Source organism: Macrobrachium rosenbergii, chromosome 20 (assembly GCF_040412425.1).
Source record: "Macrobrachium rosenbergii isolate ZJJX-2024 chromosome 20, ASM4041242v1, whole genome shotgun sequence".
Lineage (NCBI taxonomy): Eukaryota > Metazoa > Arthropoda > Malacostraca > Decapoda > Palaemonidae > Macrobrachium > Macrobrachium rosenbergii.
In genome coordinates this window covers 15,479,786-15,498,350 of record NC_089760.1, presented here as the reverse complement: position 1 = coordinate 15,498,350, position 18,565 = coordinate 15,479,786, and the positions used below count along the sequence as shown (strand labels likewise).

Here is an 18,565-nt window from a genome sequence, read left to right as displayed (position 1 = left end):
ATCCCCTTCAGGGAGAGGCCACCCTTGACCGACACTCCCGTCATATTGATGGCCTACTCCCTAGTATCAGAGAGATATTTGGCCCTCTTGAAGGAGGTTTCCTCTCACCTCAACAAGGGAACCATAGAAATAGTCAAGAATGTTGAGTTGAAGGGATTCTATAACTGTCTATTCGTATTGCCCAAGTCTTTAGGACGATGGAGACCATTGCTCGATGTGAGTACATGGAATGCCCTCATAGAGAAGACAAAATTCAATATGGAAACAACTCATTCTGTTCTTGCATCCATCCATCAGGGAGATTGGATGATCTCCCTAGACATGCAAGACATGTACTCTCATATTCTCATTCTCATAGATTCAAGAAAGCACCTCAGGTTTGTGTACAAGGATCAAGTTTTTCAGTTCTGAGCACTTTGTTTTGGCCTCCCGGGTGCCCCACAGGTATTCACAATTACTTGGTCCTTTGGTGGGATGGCTCCATCTAGCTGGAGTAGATATCTCACTCTATCTGGATGACTGGCTCCTTCATTCCCCCACGAAGAAGCGTTGCATGCAGGACCTGCATAAGATGCTTCTAATGATACAGGAACTAGGCTTACTGTTGAACTGCAAGAAATTGCAGCTGACTCCTACTCAGAGCATTCTCTATTTGGGGATTCAGATAGACTCTGTGAGTTTTCGGGCTTCTCCGTCCCCCAAGAGGGTAGAGGATTGCCTAAGGAAAGTTTATCTGTTCCTCTCCCTTCGCTCTTGCTCCACCACTCAATGGATGAGTCTCTTGGGCACTATGGCTTCCTTGGAGCAGTTTGTCAGGTTGGGGAGGCTGCATATGAGACCACTGCAGTTTTACCTAAGAGCTTGTTGGGATCGGAAAGTTCATCAAGTCCTGTCACTTCTTTCCGATAACACCAGAGATAAAGGAGGACCTGTGTTGGTGGAGGTCCAAAGAAAAGTTGATGGAAGGAAATCTCTTCTCCCGTTGAGCCCCGACTTAGACTTCTTTTGTGATGTGTCAGATCTGGGGATCTTTCCTCGGGAACCTAGAAGTCTCCGGAAGGTGGTCCCTAAAGGAGAAGGGCTCCACATCAACTTAAAAGAATTAAAAGCAGTCCACTTGGGACTACAGCACTTTGCAACAGAGGTCCGCAACAGGATGGTAACGGTCCATGCGGACAACACCACAGTTTTGGCGTATGTAAAACATCAGGGGGTTAACTCACTCGTTCTCTCTCTCTACGAGATAGCGATACACCTTTTATGCTGGGCGGACCAGAACCGGACCCAATTAGTCACTCAGTTCATTCACAGCAAGTGCAATATTTTGGCGGACGAGCTGAGCCTTCAAAAACAGATCCTCCTGTGGAATGGACACTGGACTGTTGGGTTTGTGCCAGCCTTTAGAGTCTTTGGGGACAACCAACCCTAGACTTAATTGCTACATCCAGAAACCATTGTCTGCCTCTGTTCTGCACCCCATTTCTGGACCCCCTCACATGGGCAACAGGTGCAATGATCCAAGATTGGTCCAATCTGGATCTTTATGCCTTCCCTCCATTCGGGATGATAAGAAAAGTGCTGAAGAAGTTTAGCTCACACCACAACGTAAGGATGACTCCTATGGCCCCTTTTTGGCCATAGAAGGAGTGGTTCCTGGACCTTTTCAATCTCCTTGTAGATTTTCCATGGCTCCTCCCTGCGATTCCAAGCCTTCTCAGACAGTCCCACTTCAGGGAGTTCCATCAAAGTATATTCACTCTGGCCCTGACAGGCTTTCGACTGTTAGCGAAGCTCATCTGAGCAAAAGGATTTTCTAGATCGGTGGCTGAGGCTTTTGCCAAGTGTAGACTTAACTCTTTCAACAGAGTCTACCAGGCAAAGTAGACAGAGTTTAGACTTTGGCGCTGGAGAAACAACATTTCATCTTCTCAAACACCTATTGCTCAAATTAGCAGACTTCCACCTTTATTTGAGATCTTCGAGGGGCCTGTCTTCCACAATAAAGGAATTTAGAGGAATGCTTAGCTCTGTTTCCTGCCATAGAGGTCTTGACATTTCTGCTAATCAAGGTCTGTCTGACCTCATTAAGTCTTATAATATCTCCAAGCCTGGGAAGGGGGAGACCTTCTTGTGGAATCTGGACATAGTCTTTAAGTGGCTTACTAGTCCGCACTTTGAACCAATGCGCTCTTCCTCTCTGAGGGACCTGACGAAGAAGACTATTTTTCTTGTGGCTCTGGCCACTGCGAAGAGGATCAGTGAACTTCACGTGATTGACAAGAGGATCGGTTTTTCTCAGGGAGATGCAGTTTTCTCCCTCTCCTTAGGTTTCTTAGCAAAGAAGGAAAACCTGTCACAACCTTGGTCTCAGTCTTTTACTATTAAAAGTTTATCAGATATTCTAGGTACTGAAGAGGAGGGAAGAGTTCTGTGCACAGTGAGAGCCCTCGAGTACTGTCTTCATTGAACTGAGAAGATTAGAGGACAGTCTAGTAATCTATGGGGCTCCGTTAAAAATCCCTCTAGACCCCTCTTGAGGGATCTCATTATAGAGTCACACTCCCAGATAGCAGAGAATGACTTAACAGTCTTGAAAATTAGAGCATGTGATGTCAGAGCAGTTGCTACCTCAGTAGCTTTAAAGCACAACCTTTCCCTCTCTTCCATTCTGCAAGCAACGTGTTGGAGGTGTAGATCAGTGTTTGTGATGCATTATTTGTGGGACGTTGAGACAATAAGTGAGAATTTTAGTACCTTAGGACCTGTGTCTGTGGCTGGAGCAATGTTGGGTGAGGATGTGTAGGAAGTATTCCTTCTTCTTCTTTCTGTCTCGTAGCCCTGAACATGGCATTGAGCCCTAGGGGAGCCTGGGGCACAATGTACCTGGAGTGCCCACTAGCTTTAGTGTTGGATAGTGGTCATGTTTTTTTTTATATGTTTTTAATTATATGGTGTAGGTGATGACATCCTTGTCTGGTATTTTTTGTATTGTGGTACTGTGCCCTGGGCAGGGGCAGATGTGTATGCTTGTTGGCCTTCGGTAATGACCTTTGCTGCAAAGCTCTTGTTAATACTTTGTCAGCCTTTGGAATACTACTTCACTGCAAAGTTTCCCACTTCAGTAGAGGCGCTCCATGACTGTACCGCCATGCCGCTACAGGTTGAGATGAGTGCCAACCAGAGGCAGTATCTACCTGTAACAGCTCTCTCACCAGGTAAGGAAACAACAAGCATTGTTTCAATACTGGCCTATTTTTCCTTCCATCAAATTTGTTAACTTTATCAATGTTTTGGGGCTTTAGTGTTATCCATGATTCCCCACTGCCTTTCAATGTGGAATCAGCTAAGTAATAACTGGGTAAGTTTCATATAAAAAAATGACATTTTTATGATAAAATAAGGTTTTATATATACTTACCCAGTAATTATGGATGGATGGACATCTAAGCATAAACAAATTGAGCTATTGTTTGTGTTGTTCCTCTCTCTTACCCCGAAAGTGGGCGGGATCTTGCCACCTACACAAACAAAAGAATCGCTACCTCGAAATTCAAAATTCAAGCTGCCTTTCAAGTAGAAACTCTTAGCTAAGTAATTACTGGGTAAGTATATGTAAAACTTTATTTTATCATAAAAATGTCATTTTATTAATGACAATTTTTTTATAGCTTTTATAACATGTATAGCTTTTTTAAGAATTTAATAATCCAGCCTTTACAACTCAAGTTTGAAAAACTTAATTTGGGTGCTTATAGCATGGTTAGGTGGATTTCATTTGTAAAAATTACACAAAAGTTATGAAATACTTTTAAATGATTAGTCATCTTATTCTTGGAGTGCAATTATAATGTCACAGCTTATAGGTATAATGCATTTTTAATGTAAAAAAATAATGAAATGATATGCAGTAGTCAAGTGTTGTACTATCTGTAACTTAAATTATTAATAATATTGGAATGTACTGTAAATATAACTAGACAAAAAAAGGAAAGATAGTTGATAGTGTCTCAGGGTTTTCTTGAAATTTCTATATAGAGCTGCACATTATGTAGTATGGAAATGGAAGATTTGTGCATATTTAATCTTTTGCAAGCAAATCCTTTTGGTATTTTCAAAAGGAAGTTTTGCTACTTGATGTTCTGTCTTGATGCCTAGGTTATGGTACATTTTTAGTGACGTATTCACAGTAGCTATGAGCTTCTCTTCACCAATGAAAATTAAAGAACTTGGTAAAGTGATCTTGAAAAATCAGGGAGCAAAAGATAGTTAACCAGCCTGTGCTGTTGCATTCTAAACTGTGGCCAGAGTTTGAGTGCCATGTAGGTCAGCCTATGGAATTATTCATACCCCGCATTGTAGTGAAGGTCATTGCATTCCTTTATAAAGACAGTACTGTATGGCTGTTCATTAGAATTGTTAGGCTTTGGCTTTTTTTTTTTTATTTTAATTTAGTGTTAGACTGGTTGAAATATAAGGTTAAAGGTATGTGTCATGCACGCTAACAAATGGCATGGAGATATTTACTGTATACAGTATAAGGAAGTTTAATTATCATACTGAAGTTATTACATTATTTTATTAAACTTGAATACCATTCAAGAATCCCACCACATTATAGCTACATATGAATTATTTCACCCCCAAAGAATGTAGCCGTTCTGTTGAACATATTGTAAACTGTTATGATGTGCATTTTCAAGGTGCAAGTTAAATGTTCATTTAAGTACAGTATGCGTCATCACCGTCATCATAAAAAATGCACATTATTGTGGTATTTTCAGTTAGTTGTCAAGTTCTGGTAAAGAAGGCTCTGTTTCTTCTTATCTATCACTGTTGTGGTTTTAAGTAATTTTTGGAACTTGAGAAGAAAGGGCAAAAAGGTAAGAGAACTAAATCGTACATTTTTTCCCCTCTTTAATGTAACCACATCTGTACACTAGTCACTGTGCAGAGGATTTTAACTTGTCCCTCCCTAGTATCAAATTCCCGTAACTGTATTTGTACAGTATTATTTTTTCCCAGTTTCAACCATAAAAATTTAATGAGCCAATTTTTGGAAAATATTGAAAATTAGCATGTATTATTTGCCGCTGTTGTATATTATTGTTGATACCCTTCGGTTAAGAGGGTACCATGCTCAGTTTGCCGCTGTTGTATATTATTGTTGATACCCTTCGGTTAAGAGGGTACCATGCTCAGTTTTTGGTATGCTTCAAGTTGAATGAGAAATTGATAGACACTTTCATGGCAGAGAGGTGTATGTTTCTGTGGCTGTTAGTGGTTGAATGATTGTGGGAAATGTAGTGTAAATATTGGTAGATATAAGATTATATGACATTAAAAGGTTCATTGTATTTTATACTGAATTATTATAACATTTCTCTCCAGTCAGCAATACATTAAACTTCATTATACTCACTGAAGCAAACAAAACCTTATGCATTACCAAAGATATATCCCCGAGATCAGTCTTTGTTTTTGTTATGAAGAATAAACTTAATTCAGACTTTTACAGTAACATAATTATCAAGATGAAAAACAAGAATAAGTTAGGTGAGGTGTGAAGGATGACAAGCAAACACCAAGCAGTATATATTTACTTGATTGATGTTTCAGAGCTAGAATGCATTAGGAAAAATGTGTCTCTGGACCTTTAGCCTCTTTATAAAGGAATAGATAAATATTGAAAAAGTATTATGTTCTTCATAATATATGCAGTGCAAGACTGCATATATCATGAAGAACATTTATCATTCCTTAATATTCAGATGAAAATATGGGTTTGCTTATATAGTACCTTCACTTGTTTAGGCTTGGGAGATAAACACCGTCTATAGATTAGCCAGATTAGCAGGTGTATCTGTCTGTAGGTAGGGCAACCATAAGGATAATGACAGTTCAGTAACTGGTTCCTCCTGAATGCCAGTTGAAACCATTTTTCTTCCTTTGGGTTTCTTGTAATTTTTCTAAGGATGTGGATTTGCTGAAGAAGAGTGAACAGTGGAGGGGTAAAGGATTTGGGCAAGTATGTGTGTAGCTCATGTACTCCTTGTCCATAGTTTCTCACAGATACTGTTCCTTTTTGTAGGGGTAGAACCTACAGTCCTACTCTTCACAGTGAGGAGTGTGCAGTTGCTCTCTAACACAGTAGAAAACTTTTTGGAATGCAGAGGAATGGTTCCTTTCTGCTGGGTCTTGCTACTCCATTCACACATACACCACTTTCTTGGTCTGACAGAGGTTTTCGTGATTGTTAGTGATGAGTATGTCTAGTGGTGAGTCAGGTGTATTTGCTGAACTCTTCCTAGGTGAGGTCAGGTTTTGCCACCATCCACCCTTACTATGTCGCGTTTCCCAGGCTGACGATATTAGGTAGATACCAATGCTTTCTGAGTCATGAGTGTTCACTGCATGATTTTTCAATTTTACAGTAGCAGTAGCAAATTGTCACTGTTTTTTTATTACTCTCCTTTTTGTTGTGAAATTTAAACATCTATCATGACTATGAAATGTCCACCTGAGTCTTCCAATTCTGGTGAGATGAGGAGAAGGAAGAAGGTACTCTTGAGAAGAAAATGAAGATAATTGCTGCACATGAATGCAGTATTGTATTCCATGGGAACGTAGGCTTTCACAGTGATGATCTCAACAGTCTTGAAGGATAAGAAGCAAATCAACATTTAAATTTGCTTTTATTGCAAAGAAAAGAGCTTGGCTGATCAAGCAGATGGATATGGGCCAGTATAAGTGTTCTAAGGATGTTTAAGGTAGGCTAGACCAGGCTATGATATTTTTTAGTAAAATGAAGGACATAAGAATGATTTTTTTATCTACAATATTTCACTTAGTTATAGGTTTTTCAGAATGTAACTCCATCGTAACTTGGGGAGGATACGTACTTATTGAAGATGTGTCGTCTTTTTGGTAGTCTGAAGATCCCATCTTTTGCTGTGTTCGTAGACCATTTAGCCTCTGCTAAGTTGGTAGAATCTCAGCTGTTGCTGCACCTATATAGTATTTTAACTCTGTTGATCAATGATAGCATTCATCCTTCCCTTTGGAGATGCCCCCTGCTACACTAACCAAACCTGGTGCTCCTTCAGTGTCTGCTTTCCTCTTCTTGACGAGGTCTCCTGCACCATTAGAGGAGAGGAAGACATAGGAAAGGAGAAGGGTTGGTGCGCTTCTTCCTCATCCTCCTCTTTGTCTCATTCTGCCCTCTTCCTCATGTAGGAAGGAGAAGAAAAATCTAGGAAGTCCTCTCACAAGTAATCCTGCAAGCACTTTCCACCTTACAGGGTCACCAGTGGGTTGGATATCTTCCATAGGTTGGGTGGACATGGAGGGTTCCTGTGACTTCTTGGACAGGGGTACAGCCCCAGACTGCCACTCTTGTGGTTCTACTGAGGTACACAGGGTAGAGTCAGAGCTACCTAGGTGTTTGGTGCATGTAAGGTCCTTTAATCATAAGTTGCTGGTGGGGTTCATGCACAATAGGTTGCTTTTTACGATACCTATGGATATTGTGGCTGTCTTTATGTGCATGGTTGTGCAGTTCCTCAGTGAGTTCCTGGTCACCGTGAACCCTAGAGGTGAGTTTGAGCGATAGTGCTTGTGTTTGCTCTCCCATGGTCTCGACTAGTTTGGCTTTTGCTGGTCATAGGGAGTCTCATAGGACGGATGAATATGACTCGAAACCCATTTTTGTTCACGAGTCATCATAGGTTTGTGGCTCGTCATTCAGTATCAGTGGAACTGGTTGTGCACCAAGTGTCTGTGAACTATCACAGGGGCAGGCCCTCCTCTCCTTGGGAGATGCTTTTAGGGATCTGATATGATCAGAGGGTCCCACTTCGTCAGAACCCGTGCAGCCTGAGTTGGAACGACACTTTCATGGGGTCATGGAGCATGATGTTTGGGAGGTGACTCTGGTTCCTCATATGAACCTGGTCTCATCAATTGAGCTCACCTTCAGGTGAGACTGTCATTTAGATTTCCATGGTCACAGCTAGCTTGTGGTTTTCTGGACCAGATGAATGGTCTGATCTCTGGTTCAGATGATTCCCTGCTGTCCATCAGATCAAGAAAGCTCCTTCCACTGCTGTTGATGTGTTAGAGGAAATTTTACATACCAGAGAATACCAAGACCACTATTCTGCAGTTGGACTTGTCAGTCTGCGGACTGACAAACATCTCCCAGACTGCATCATAGCTTGACCTCTGGTTGAACATGCCTACATCACGAGTGAGATGTCTAGACATATTTCACTTGGGCTCAAGGACCTGTTATTCTGTCAACTGTATGCCAGATTTGATAGTGGGTTACAGGAGTCAGTGCTGGTTGAAGTCCTTCAGTATTGAGAAGGAACTGTGGGTTCTAGGTAACATTTTCCTGCATGATAAGGGTCAGTGAGATTTAAGAGTTGTCATGTAAACTCTTAAATGCAAGATATGAAGGCATTCCTGGTATTTAGATTTTGTAGTGAATTTGTCGTGCATAGAATATTAATTTTATAAAGTACTGTAATGTCACTAGTGAGTCCCATTTCTAGTTATTTAGGTCAACCTTAGGGGATTTGTTAGAGTAAAGTAAAGAGTTTGGGCAGCCAGGTGGGAAAAGTCCAAAATGAAGTAAGAACACAAAAGTGATCCACCTGGGGGCTAAGGATTGCTGTAAAGAACTTCCAGAGTATGCTGTGCAAAGCACACTAAGTAGCATGTTCCCTCCTTCTGTAGTATGGGTATCAAGGAAGTATAATGGCACGCTTCACAGGTCTAACATTGAATTTTTGTAAGCAGTCTCAAAGATGATTTATTTCTTTTTTATACAGTATGAGACTTCAGCGGTGTCTGAAAAATACAAATGTTTTCTTTTGCATTTAATATCATGCCTCATCTTAGAATTTCTAAAGACACTCTTGGCTTCTGTCTAAAGAAAAGATAGCTTATTTGATTCACAATGACTAGGGCCTGAACCTACCTGAGAATAGAAAATTTTTTCCAACTTATAAATAATGTAGAAGGTAATTCCTGAAAGTGCGCTAAACATCACAATTTCAGGTTGGTTTTAAATGATGATGCCGGCCAAAAACCCAGGGAATTAATACTAATGTGTACTTACTTAAAATGGATGATTTTGCTATATTTCCTGTAATTTATACAAAAGTAAAATTTATGCCATTCTTAATGTGTGTTCTCGACTCTTCAGGAACGAAAGTAGTTACCTGGGTGTCATCAAAAGAATTAAATTTTTTTTTAGAGAAGACTAAAGCTCTTTATTTTATGAAAGTATAGGAGGAAAAAATTTATGAATGGAATTGAGGGTGAGAAATCACATTGGTTCAGTGTTTGGGTGTGATTATTGAAACACACTTCTACCAGAAAGCTCTTTATTACATAATGTGTACTGTACACTATATGTAAAATTCTAAAGATTTATTTTTGAAATATTCTTATACAACTTGAGATGCATTCTGATGTTATTTTGTAAACCAGGTGTTCTGTCAGCCATAAATTATGGGGCCCAGATCTGCTGCAAACTCAGATTTCTCAGATTTGCAGCTGTTAGAAGCATTTCATAACAATGACTCAGAATAAGCATAGTAGCTTTTGAAATTTTCTCCAAGCAATTACATTGGCAGGAAAATTTGAGCCTCCCTTATCCTAATGTCATAATATATAAATTTTTTGAGTGTGCCATAAAACTACCAGAAAGTGACGTGCTTACCATAGAGGTTTACTTAGTCGGGTGTTTTTATAAAAAAATTATTTTCTTTTATTTCATCAGAGCCAGTTTTAGTAACTGATGCTATAAATCTCCATAACAATCCCTCCCATACAGAACTTTCTCCTCATTGGTTGATGCATGGAATATGAATTGTTCTCACTTATGTAAAAAAGAAAATAACAAGCACTCTAGAGCTTCACAATAGAACATTACTGTACAATGAAAAATTCCCTACTAAACAATGTTTCCGAGACCCCCACTCGTGAAATTCACAGGAATAATTCCAGCTATTACCAAATACCTTTTCCCCTAGCAGATAAATTATTTGCAATCCTGTCTGCTGACATGATCACTGTACAGTAATAACAGTACATTACTATAAAAGTTGGTGATTCTCAGTAATTCTATCAGTGTGATTGAAATGCTTAAAAAAAGTCCAAAAAATTATCTCATCCAGCAGAACATCACTTTCATAAACTGGATAATGATATTAAATGAGTGAATTTTGCTGAAGTTGTTAAGGATATAAAAATGCTGATAAGACAGCCAAATCTGTAGTCCTTGTGTCTAGATCAAACATAAATTGTAATAGATGAATGTGTTTCATTAGTGAAAACCTTTTGTAATGAGGAAATGGCAGCATTTATGGAATGATAAATATTATAAAAGCAAATTAAACCCAGAATACAAAAGGAAATACAGAAAAGTATCCCATTAAAGAATTTGGCACACTTGTCTTACACATTATCATCATCATATTTACTATAATGATTTTCTTAGATATTTATTTAATGGGCGTAGACACATACAGTTTTGAGTTACATAAAACTCTTCTGTCGTGTTCGCTTCCCAGCTGAATTACCACAGCATTCAAGTCTTCCATCTACCGTAGCCTTTCCATGGTTTTAGGCCCTTCTTACTGGTCTTTGTCAAGCTACTTTAAACCATTTGGATCTCTTAGGTCTCATCCTATTTTCTAGCCTCAGGACACCACACATCTTGCCAACTACCAGATTTGTAATATGATCTTACCAGTACACACTGGCTATGAATTTATGTTTTACTGTCATACCTCAGGATCTTAATTTTGTTGAAGTGCCCATGTCTCTGCTGCATTTAGGATTACAGTACTGTTGTTATGTATCCATTATAAATTTTTGTCTTCCTTGCTGTTGAGAAACTCTTATTTTATAGTTTCCCATCAGTCTCTTCTCACTTCATCCAGGCTGTTGCAATTGTTTTACATTCTGACCTCTCAACACTGGCATTAGAGTCACCAAGATGAAATCTAACATATGTGCTGTTAGTTAATGGTTGCTTCTCATTTTTAAATCCTTATCTGTAAAGAATTTGCTACAGTATTAGCTGTGAAACGTAATTTTGTCACTACCCAAACTTCAACCTTTAGTAAATGATAAGTGTTGGATATGAATTGCAAAATGAAATTTTGTCATTCATATTTTTTTAAAATACCCAGTTGTCATGTTTTTGTATAATAGTCATTGCAAAACACTTTAAGTATAACCAACTTCGTCAGCTGTTATAAGCATCAGACACTTATTTTTAGGATCATACGCTTACTTTTCATAAACTGAAGAAGTGGTGAGGTACACTTTTCAGACTTGAAAATTAGCCTTTTAAGATTTTTTACTCCATAAAATGAAAGTTAGAAAAGCAAGGATGGCGCTATAGTAACTTTCAAGGCTTTTGCAAGTTTGGCTTTATGCTGGTATTTTTTATTATTGTAATTTTTATGATATTAAGATATTTGTGGTTGTTATTCTGAACTTAATTTCCTTTTACTTAAGTGATATACTGCATTGCAATACATTTGGCAATGTTAGTTCTCCAAATTATCTGGTAGCTTTGTTTCAGAAATTTCTAGCAATAATGTATTGATTTTTCAGGAATAGTTTTTGTCTGTGACAGAATATCTTTATGTGAAAACAGAATACTCTTTGTGGAGCCTTAGTGGCTGCATTGCAATTCCAACAATGATGAGACTTTTGACAGAACACTTGTAGTGAATATTCAGATAAGATAATCATGCCATTTGGTTCAGAAATTTACTCATAAGCCATTAGGAAGAAGCCTTCCTCTTCTGAAAAAAATTGATTGATTCATATTTGTACCATATGGCCCCAAAAACAGTGTTGCTTTGTTCTAGAGTGTGCCCTAAAGTGAATCTTCATGGAACTTGATCATATGGAATCTGTTTTGTGGAATTTCCGTTACTCTTGCAGTTCAGAATAATACGCACACTGACACCCTCTCACAGAAGAACACATACCCCTTGCATTCATTGTTTCATTGTAGTTGTTAGGTTTCTGAACCATTGTCTTACTTAGAATTTTGTCCCTTAGTCTGGAAGAATTAAAACCATTCCAAAGATTTTCTATCATGAAACCACCTATTAACTTCATATTAGTCATGTCCATATTTTTGTACTGCTGATCCTGCCCTTCATTCCAGTTTGCAGTACAGTAGTCAGTAATTAGTTTTTGGTGTCCCATGTCGCTTTGACATTTACATGGATTAATTACTGCTTTTGTTAATGCATTGTCCCCTCACTCTGTAATGCAAGTTTTGTAACGTTAACCACTGAACTCTGCTAAAAACATCCTTGTAGATTGGATATTTATAGCTAGTAGAGTTTACGGTCACAAATTCCACTTATAAAAGGGAAGCAGCACGAGAAATCCAGCTTCTTCATTTTACTTCTTAGCTGATCAGTTGTCACCTTCAGCTAATCACCATGACTCTTAGTGCAGAATATCAGTGGTGAGTACTGTTTTTTATATTTTCATTGATATTTCCTGTAGTCTGCTTTATGTCCCAAGCTATGCTTTTTTTTTTATCCTGGGTTATGGTGGTGACTAAATCAATTTTATTACTTGTGATTATTGTTCTGTTGTGGGTTATTAGAAAGAGGGAGGGATTTGTTTGACTTGATACTTCATGAGTGATTAGACGTTCATGCTTGCCCTACTGAGGTTACTATACTGTGCTTTTCTTCTACACTGATGTTTGAACTTTATTCAGTACTTGTCTTTTTATAGGTGATAAAGCTTACTGTTAACAGTCTGCAAGCATATCTGCCTGTTTTGTTTATTTCTTAAAGAGTAATATGTCTTCAGTGAGCATTCTAATTACTGTATCAGATTTTCCCAGCAGATTGCGTGCTAAAATCTTGGGTAGACTGCTTGAGGCTAGTGTTTGCAGATAAAATTTGGAATCAAAGGGGACCTTGGATGGAGAGAGAAACACATAAGGGCAGGCTTTGGCTTTGATAGTCTTTCTAACATTATAAACTTCTTGGATTTATATGTTGTTTTTGCTCTTAACAGTTTCAGTAATTGCAATACACAGAAGATTTGATTACCAGTTTAAATTTGCCATTAAAAACGTTATCAAGTCTTAGAAGTAAAGTAGATATCACTAATTCACTATTGGTGAAGATTTTCAATAAATTAAACATAGTTTATATTAACATGGCCTCAGGTTTGAGATGATTAATTATTTTTAATACTGATCTGTGTCTTATTCAGTTGTTTTTGCATCAAAAAGTATTTTTTATGACAAAAAATAAGGCATATTTTGATGAAATTCCATATTGAAAATGTGTTTCTTAACACAAAACATGTTTTTCACTCACACTTTCAATCTTATGTTACCTTTCCTCCTTGCACTGGAGCCCATTCAAACAAACTCGTAACAATCAAAGTCAAGGTATCCTCATTGCATAATAATTTTTCTTAACGTTTATTGCCCACTTCTAGCCACCCATCTTTCAGTTAACATTGGGCTGGAAGAAAACTTAACATCATGGGGTTGAGATGGGTTGCTGGCCGCATCCCACCTCATCTTCATGACATGCCAGATGCCACCAATTCCTTGCGTAAACCATTCTTTTATTTTTACCTGTTCCAGCTGAAACCAGAAGAATTATCCTAATGTTAAGACTGCAGGTTTGTTAACTATGAAAAATACAAATTAATTTGAATTTGTCATTTTTTTATGCTTAATGTTATTTCTAAGAGTTGGAGTTTTCTTGGTAGGACTGATTGTCACTGCACAGGTCGTGTTCTGCTGGTGCAGTGGGATTACATCTTCCTCCTCTTGAGGATCCATGACTGCACCCCTCTCTTCACACAGGGTCCAAAACTCATGAAGGAGGGAGGGGAGTGTCATCTGCAATAACCCCACCCCCACCCCCACCCCCACCCAGTCAGTACCCAGAGACTTCAGCTGGAAATGATTGTCTCTTTCAAAATTAAAGGCTGTTTGAGGACTCTTAGGCTAAGAGGACATTCATTTCTGGTAGAGTGTAAGGAGGTCACTTGAAACAGTGTTGACTGTTGGTGCTGAGAGACAAATTGGATTAGGGTGTTGGCTGGCAGATGAGGTTTGTAATATGATCTGTGTTGAGGCGCAGACTAAGTTGAAGCCGAGGAAGAGCTTCCCACACTGAAGATGGCAGCCATGGTAGATACCAGCTGCTCACCTAATTTTCTCACTAGGGACTTCTGAAAAAGGTAAAGGTATAATGTTCCATATCCACAACTGCTGAAGGATCTGCTGCAGAAAGCGGGCTGGAGAGGTCCATCAAGGCAGCATCTTCATTTCTTACTGTCATGTTAGTGAGCTTTTATATTGTGAGGTGCACATTCATGAAAAGTCGATAGGCTCTGGCAACATCCTACAGTGAAATAGCACAAGTCAACTGAGAATTGGTATCCCCTAAGGACCCACTCAAGCGCTCCCTTAAAAACCACTTCTAGGTATGTGCTTCAGAGGGGGCCAAGCCACAGGACCTCCTTAGCAGTGACCTCCGTAACAAAGAAGTGGATGATGCTACTGACAAGAAAACATGGCCTAGCACCTATACGCAAAGGACATACCACATTGAAATGGCACAGATCCTCCGTAGGCTTCTCGTCAGAATCTTCCTTAACACCACAAGTTTACCTCAAATTTTCCAGCTTGGCCAATAATTGGCTGTAAACATTCAAACCTGATCATCGTAGAAATCTGCCAGGTGCCAGTAGTACATAGACAATGATTCTTAGTGGGCACAAAGGTTGCATGGCACCTATCTGTGATAGGTGGGGTTAGATGACTACAGGATGGTGGTGTGTACCTGCTCTTTTGTGTTGGCAAAGTGTCACTTGGAGGCATAGCTGACAAGATGATCAGCTTAGGGGCCAACTCATTAGTATGAACCATCAACAAGGGCTTGGCAGGACACAAGCAATGTTGGCAGAAGATGCATTGCTTAAATTCTCTCCTAATAGTATGAAGAACTAGTCTGTTCACCCTGAAAACAAAGCTGTCTCAGGGATCTGAAAAAGGGATTTTGACAAAGGAAAATCTATTTCTGGGGGAAGACCTGTGTCACCCAGTGAAATTGGTTCCAGTTAGCACATTTCTAGGTATAAGATTGCTACATATACCAGAGAAAAAAGCTATCTAGAATGCTGGAGTTACTACCTCCAGTTTGCTCATCTTAAATAGATGTCGATATACACAAGGGGTGAGCTATTACCACTACCACAGGCCTTTGTCCAACAGACTTAGGTAGATGATTGGTTAGCTTGAGAATGCTTCAAAAGGGCCTGGGAAGGAGGGTGAACTCAAGCACTGGTGGTCATGTTAACAGGAGGCACGAGTGGTGTTGAATTCATAGATTGTCTTCAGAAGAGGAATGTCATATAGCTGTAGAACTACTGTAATAACCCAATCAAAGGAACATCGAATGCTGGAGGCACAACAGACTCTGCCATCAATGGATTAGGTAGAGGAGGAGGCAGGGTGAGAGCTACAGGTGAAGAAAGGCAGCTTGGGAGCTGCTAGTCAGGGGGCAGGGGGAGCAGTGGCAGCAGCAGAAATTTGGGCAACTTTCAAGTCATCTATTGAAGACGTGATGTCTGATTGAAGGCACTTATGGATCTTACTCTACACAACATAAAACACTTGATTTTTCAACTAATTCTTGAAGGTATAAACACTTAAGAGCAGGGTAGCAACAGGAGGGAAAGAGGAAACATGAAATATCCCTTCCAGTGGTAGTGGACAAATACATTGATTATGTTTGTGAGATTTGAAGGGAGATCAGTCCTACAGATTGAGTAAAACACAGGAGTTTAATAGCCTAGTCTGTTGAGCACTTTTGTCTCTTACCCATGATAAGGCCATGAGTCATTGCATAGGAGTAGGCATTGGAACCACTGCAGTGCTGACTTGATTCAACTTGACTTTTCACGGAAGTCAATGAGGGCAAGGCAACATGCACTGAAGCTGAAGAGTTAGGGGCAGCCTCTAAAGGATTAGAATTGTGCTTGTAGAGCTCCTCTAGGTGAATGGGAACCATTGGTCAGGTGACTGACCTCAGACCGCATTTCACCCGAGGTAAGCACTGCTAACTTGTACAGGATGAACACATGAGGTACGGCTCCTTACCAAGGAAAGACATAAATGTATCTCAAGGCCTACCAAGGCAGCTGTTGATACATATGGTCTGGCATACCAAAAATCACTGGCAGACAATGCTGGTGAACAAAATAACACCACCATTCTTGCCTTAAATAAAATCACAAAATTAAGCAAAATCACAGGTGTTTTAGAAACAAATATAAATTAACACACTCATGCAGTGCACCGTAGGTATTACTTATGGTTCTTGGTGGCGTCCCTTCGGCCCCTAGCTGCAACCCCTTTCATTCCTTTTACTATACCCCCATTCATACTACCTTTCTTCCATCTTACTTTCCACCCTCTCCTAACAATTGTTTCATAGTGCAACTGTGAGGTTTTCCTCATTTTACACCTGTAAAACCTTTTTAGTGTCAATTTCAGTTTCAGTGCTGAATGACCTCATAGGTCCCAGCGCATGGCCTTTGGCCTAAATTTTTTATTCCATTCCATTCCATTCCATTCTACCATTGCTCCTGTAAACATAGAAGAGCAGGCAACTGCTTACTGAGAAAATCAATGAAATAACCAGGCTTTTGGTGCATTGAAAACGATGTAAACAATCTCTCTCATAATTAAAATTACTATAATTACTATAAAACATAAAAAGTGGTACAAATGGTACATATCACCAGAAAGTCAAATTGTAGCCGAGCAACGCAGCAGCTTATTTACTCCGTGTAGGTGCACAGACAAAAGAAGGGTAGCTGAGGCATCGTAGGAGGATTGACCTTGCGCAGTTAGGGCATCTGGATCTTTATTGGTACAAGTTAGTATGACTGGGCTTGTTACATGGAAGAAAGGCAGTACATATACAATTACCATGTAGTAGATTATCTTTACTGTACATAGATATTTTTCTTTCTCTTGTGGATCTGATTGACATGTTTTTCAAAATCTGTACACATACTGTATACTAGAGGTGTTGTGTGAGGGGTTAAGGTGATTTGGGAACTAAATAGTTTTTCAAAGTAACGTGATACTGCATTATTTAAGGCTTGTGATTCACTGTAGATTTGATTTTAGTTTCAAACCTTTTTCTTGTGGCAAACTGAATGAAGTTTATCCTATACTGTTATGAGAATACTGTAATGGAAAACTAGATATTTTTATGTGTGAGGAAAAGGTTTGTTTTTGTATATTCAAACTCTGGTGTTAACTACTGTATATGTATGAAAGCTGTAGAGACATTTTTGTCACTTGAACACGCAAATATTAAGCTACAATTATTGTTTAATATCAAATTCACTATAGCTTGATGGTAACTTATACCCAAGGGGAATAATTGAAAAGTACATCTGCAAAGGTCCAGGTCTGAATCCTGGCCATGGAAGATACACGATTATAATTCCTTTTTGATGTAAATTATTCTTAGGGTATAGTGAATTAATATTGAATGATATTTGAAGCTTAACATATGTGTGCACAAAACTGTATGTAAAGCATCGTGCATTGTTTGCTCCTTTGTCTTAAAGGTGTTCACTGTTACCTAATACTGAAGTTGGGAAAGTTAAATGTTAGTTGATGTTGCAAGAGGTTCTCTTGTCGTTGTTATGGTGGTTGGAGAGAATTTTCAGTCTTGTATATCATGTTGTTATGACTGCTTATGTATGTTCATGTACTTCATAAATCTATCATTCTGGCTCACAATTGTCTTTATCCCTTTATCCTTGGACAAAAACATCTGGTAGGATTATAAGTTAAATTTTGTAAAGCTGTAGTGAAAAAATGTAAGAAACCTTTTGTAGTAATGGGAATCCTATGTTGTTTATGTCATAAGCTCTCATTTTGATCTGTATGCTTTTTTGCCACCTGTACAACATGGGTTCCATATGGAGCCATTTGTGTTTTTCATAGTCCCACCAAATAATACTGAATCACCGAACGTCCGCATTTAACTATTAGGTTTTCCTTTACTGAATATTGTCTTTGTTAATTTTGATCAGAATGAAGTGTCAATGGTATGTGTTGTAAAATGGCATATGTGTGAATGAACTTTGGTATATATACTGGCAGTCCCCGGTTTACGACAGGTCCAGCTTATGACGTTCTGAGGTTACGACGCTTTTCAGATATATTCATCAGAAATTATTTCCCGGTTTATGACACATGTCCCGGGGTTACAACGCCGACCTGACTTTGGAGTTTTTTTTATGAAAAACAATAAAAATGCAGTTTACATCATTTTCAATGCACCAAAAGCCGTAAGAGTAAGGTTTTTTGGGATATTTTATGATTTTCAACAATTTTTCAGCTCACAACGATTTTTGGTTGACGACGCGGCATAGAAACGGAACCCCCGTCGTAAACCGGGGACTGTCTGTACACTGCTTTCACTTTAGAAGTATTCACTGCTGTCGAGAGGGT

At 38.9% G+C, this 18,565-nt stretch overlaps 1 protein-coding gene across 4 annotated transcripts in view; it reads left to right on the top strand.

Annotated features, from left to right (window-relative positions):
- The window catches only part of SppL (signal peptide peptidase-like protein), a 145,825-nt gene that overhangs the window by 8,729 nt on the left and 118,531 nt on the right, over positions 1 to 18,565 (top strand). For 2 of the 4 annotated variants that reach the window (XM_067122002.1, XM_067121998.1), the window contains exon 2: positions 11,635 to 12,508. The exons of the other annotated variants lie outside the window; for them this stretch is intronic. In XM_067122002.1, coding sequence (XP_066978103.1) covers positions 12,483 to 12,508 — 26 coding nt within the window. In that variant the 5' untranslated portion in view covers positions 11,635 to 12,482. The remainder of the gene's footprint in view (positions 1 to 11,634; positions 12,509 to 18,565) is intronic. 4 annotated transcript variants of the gene reach the window in all.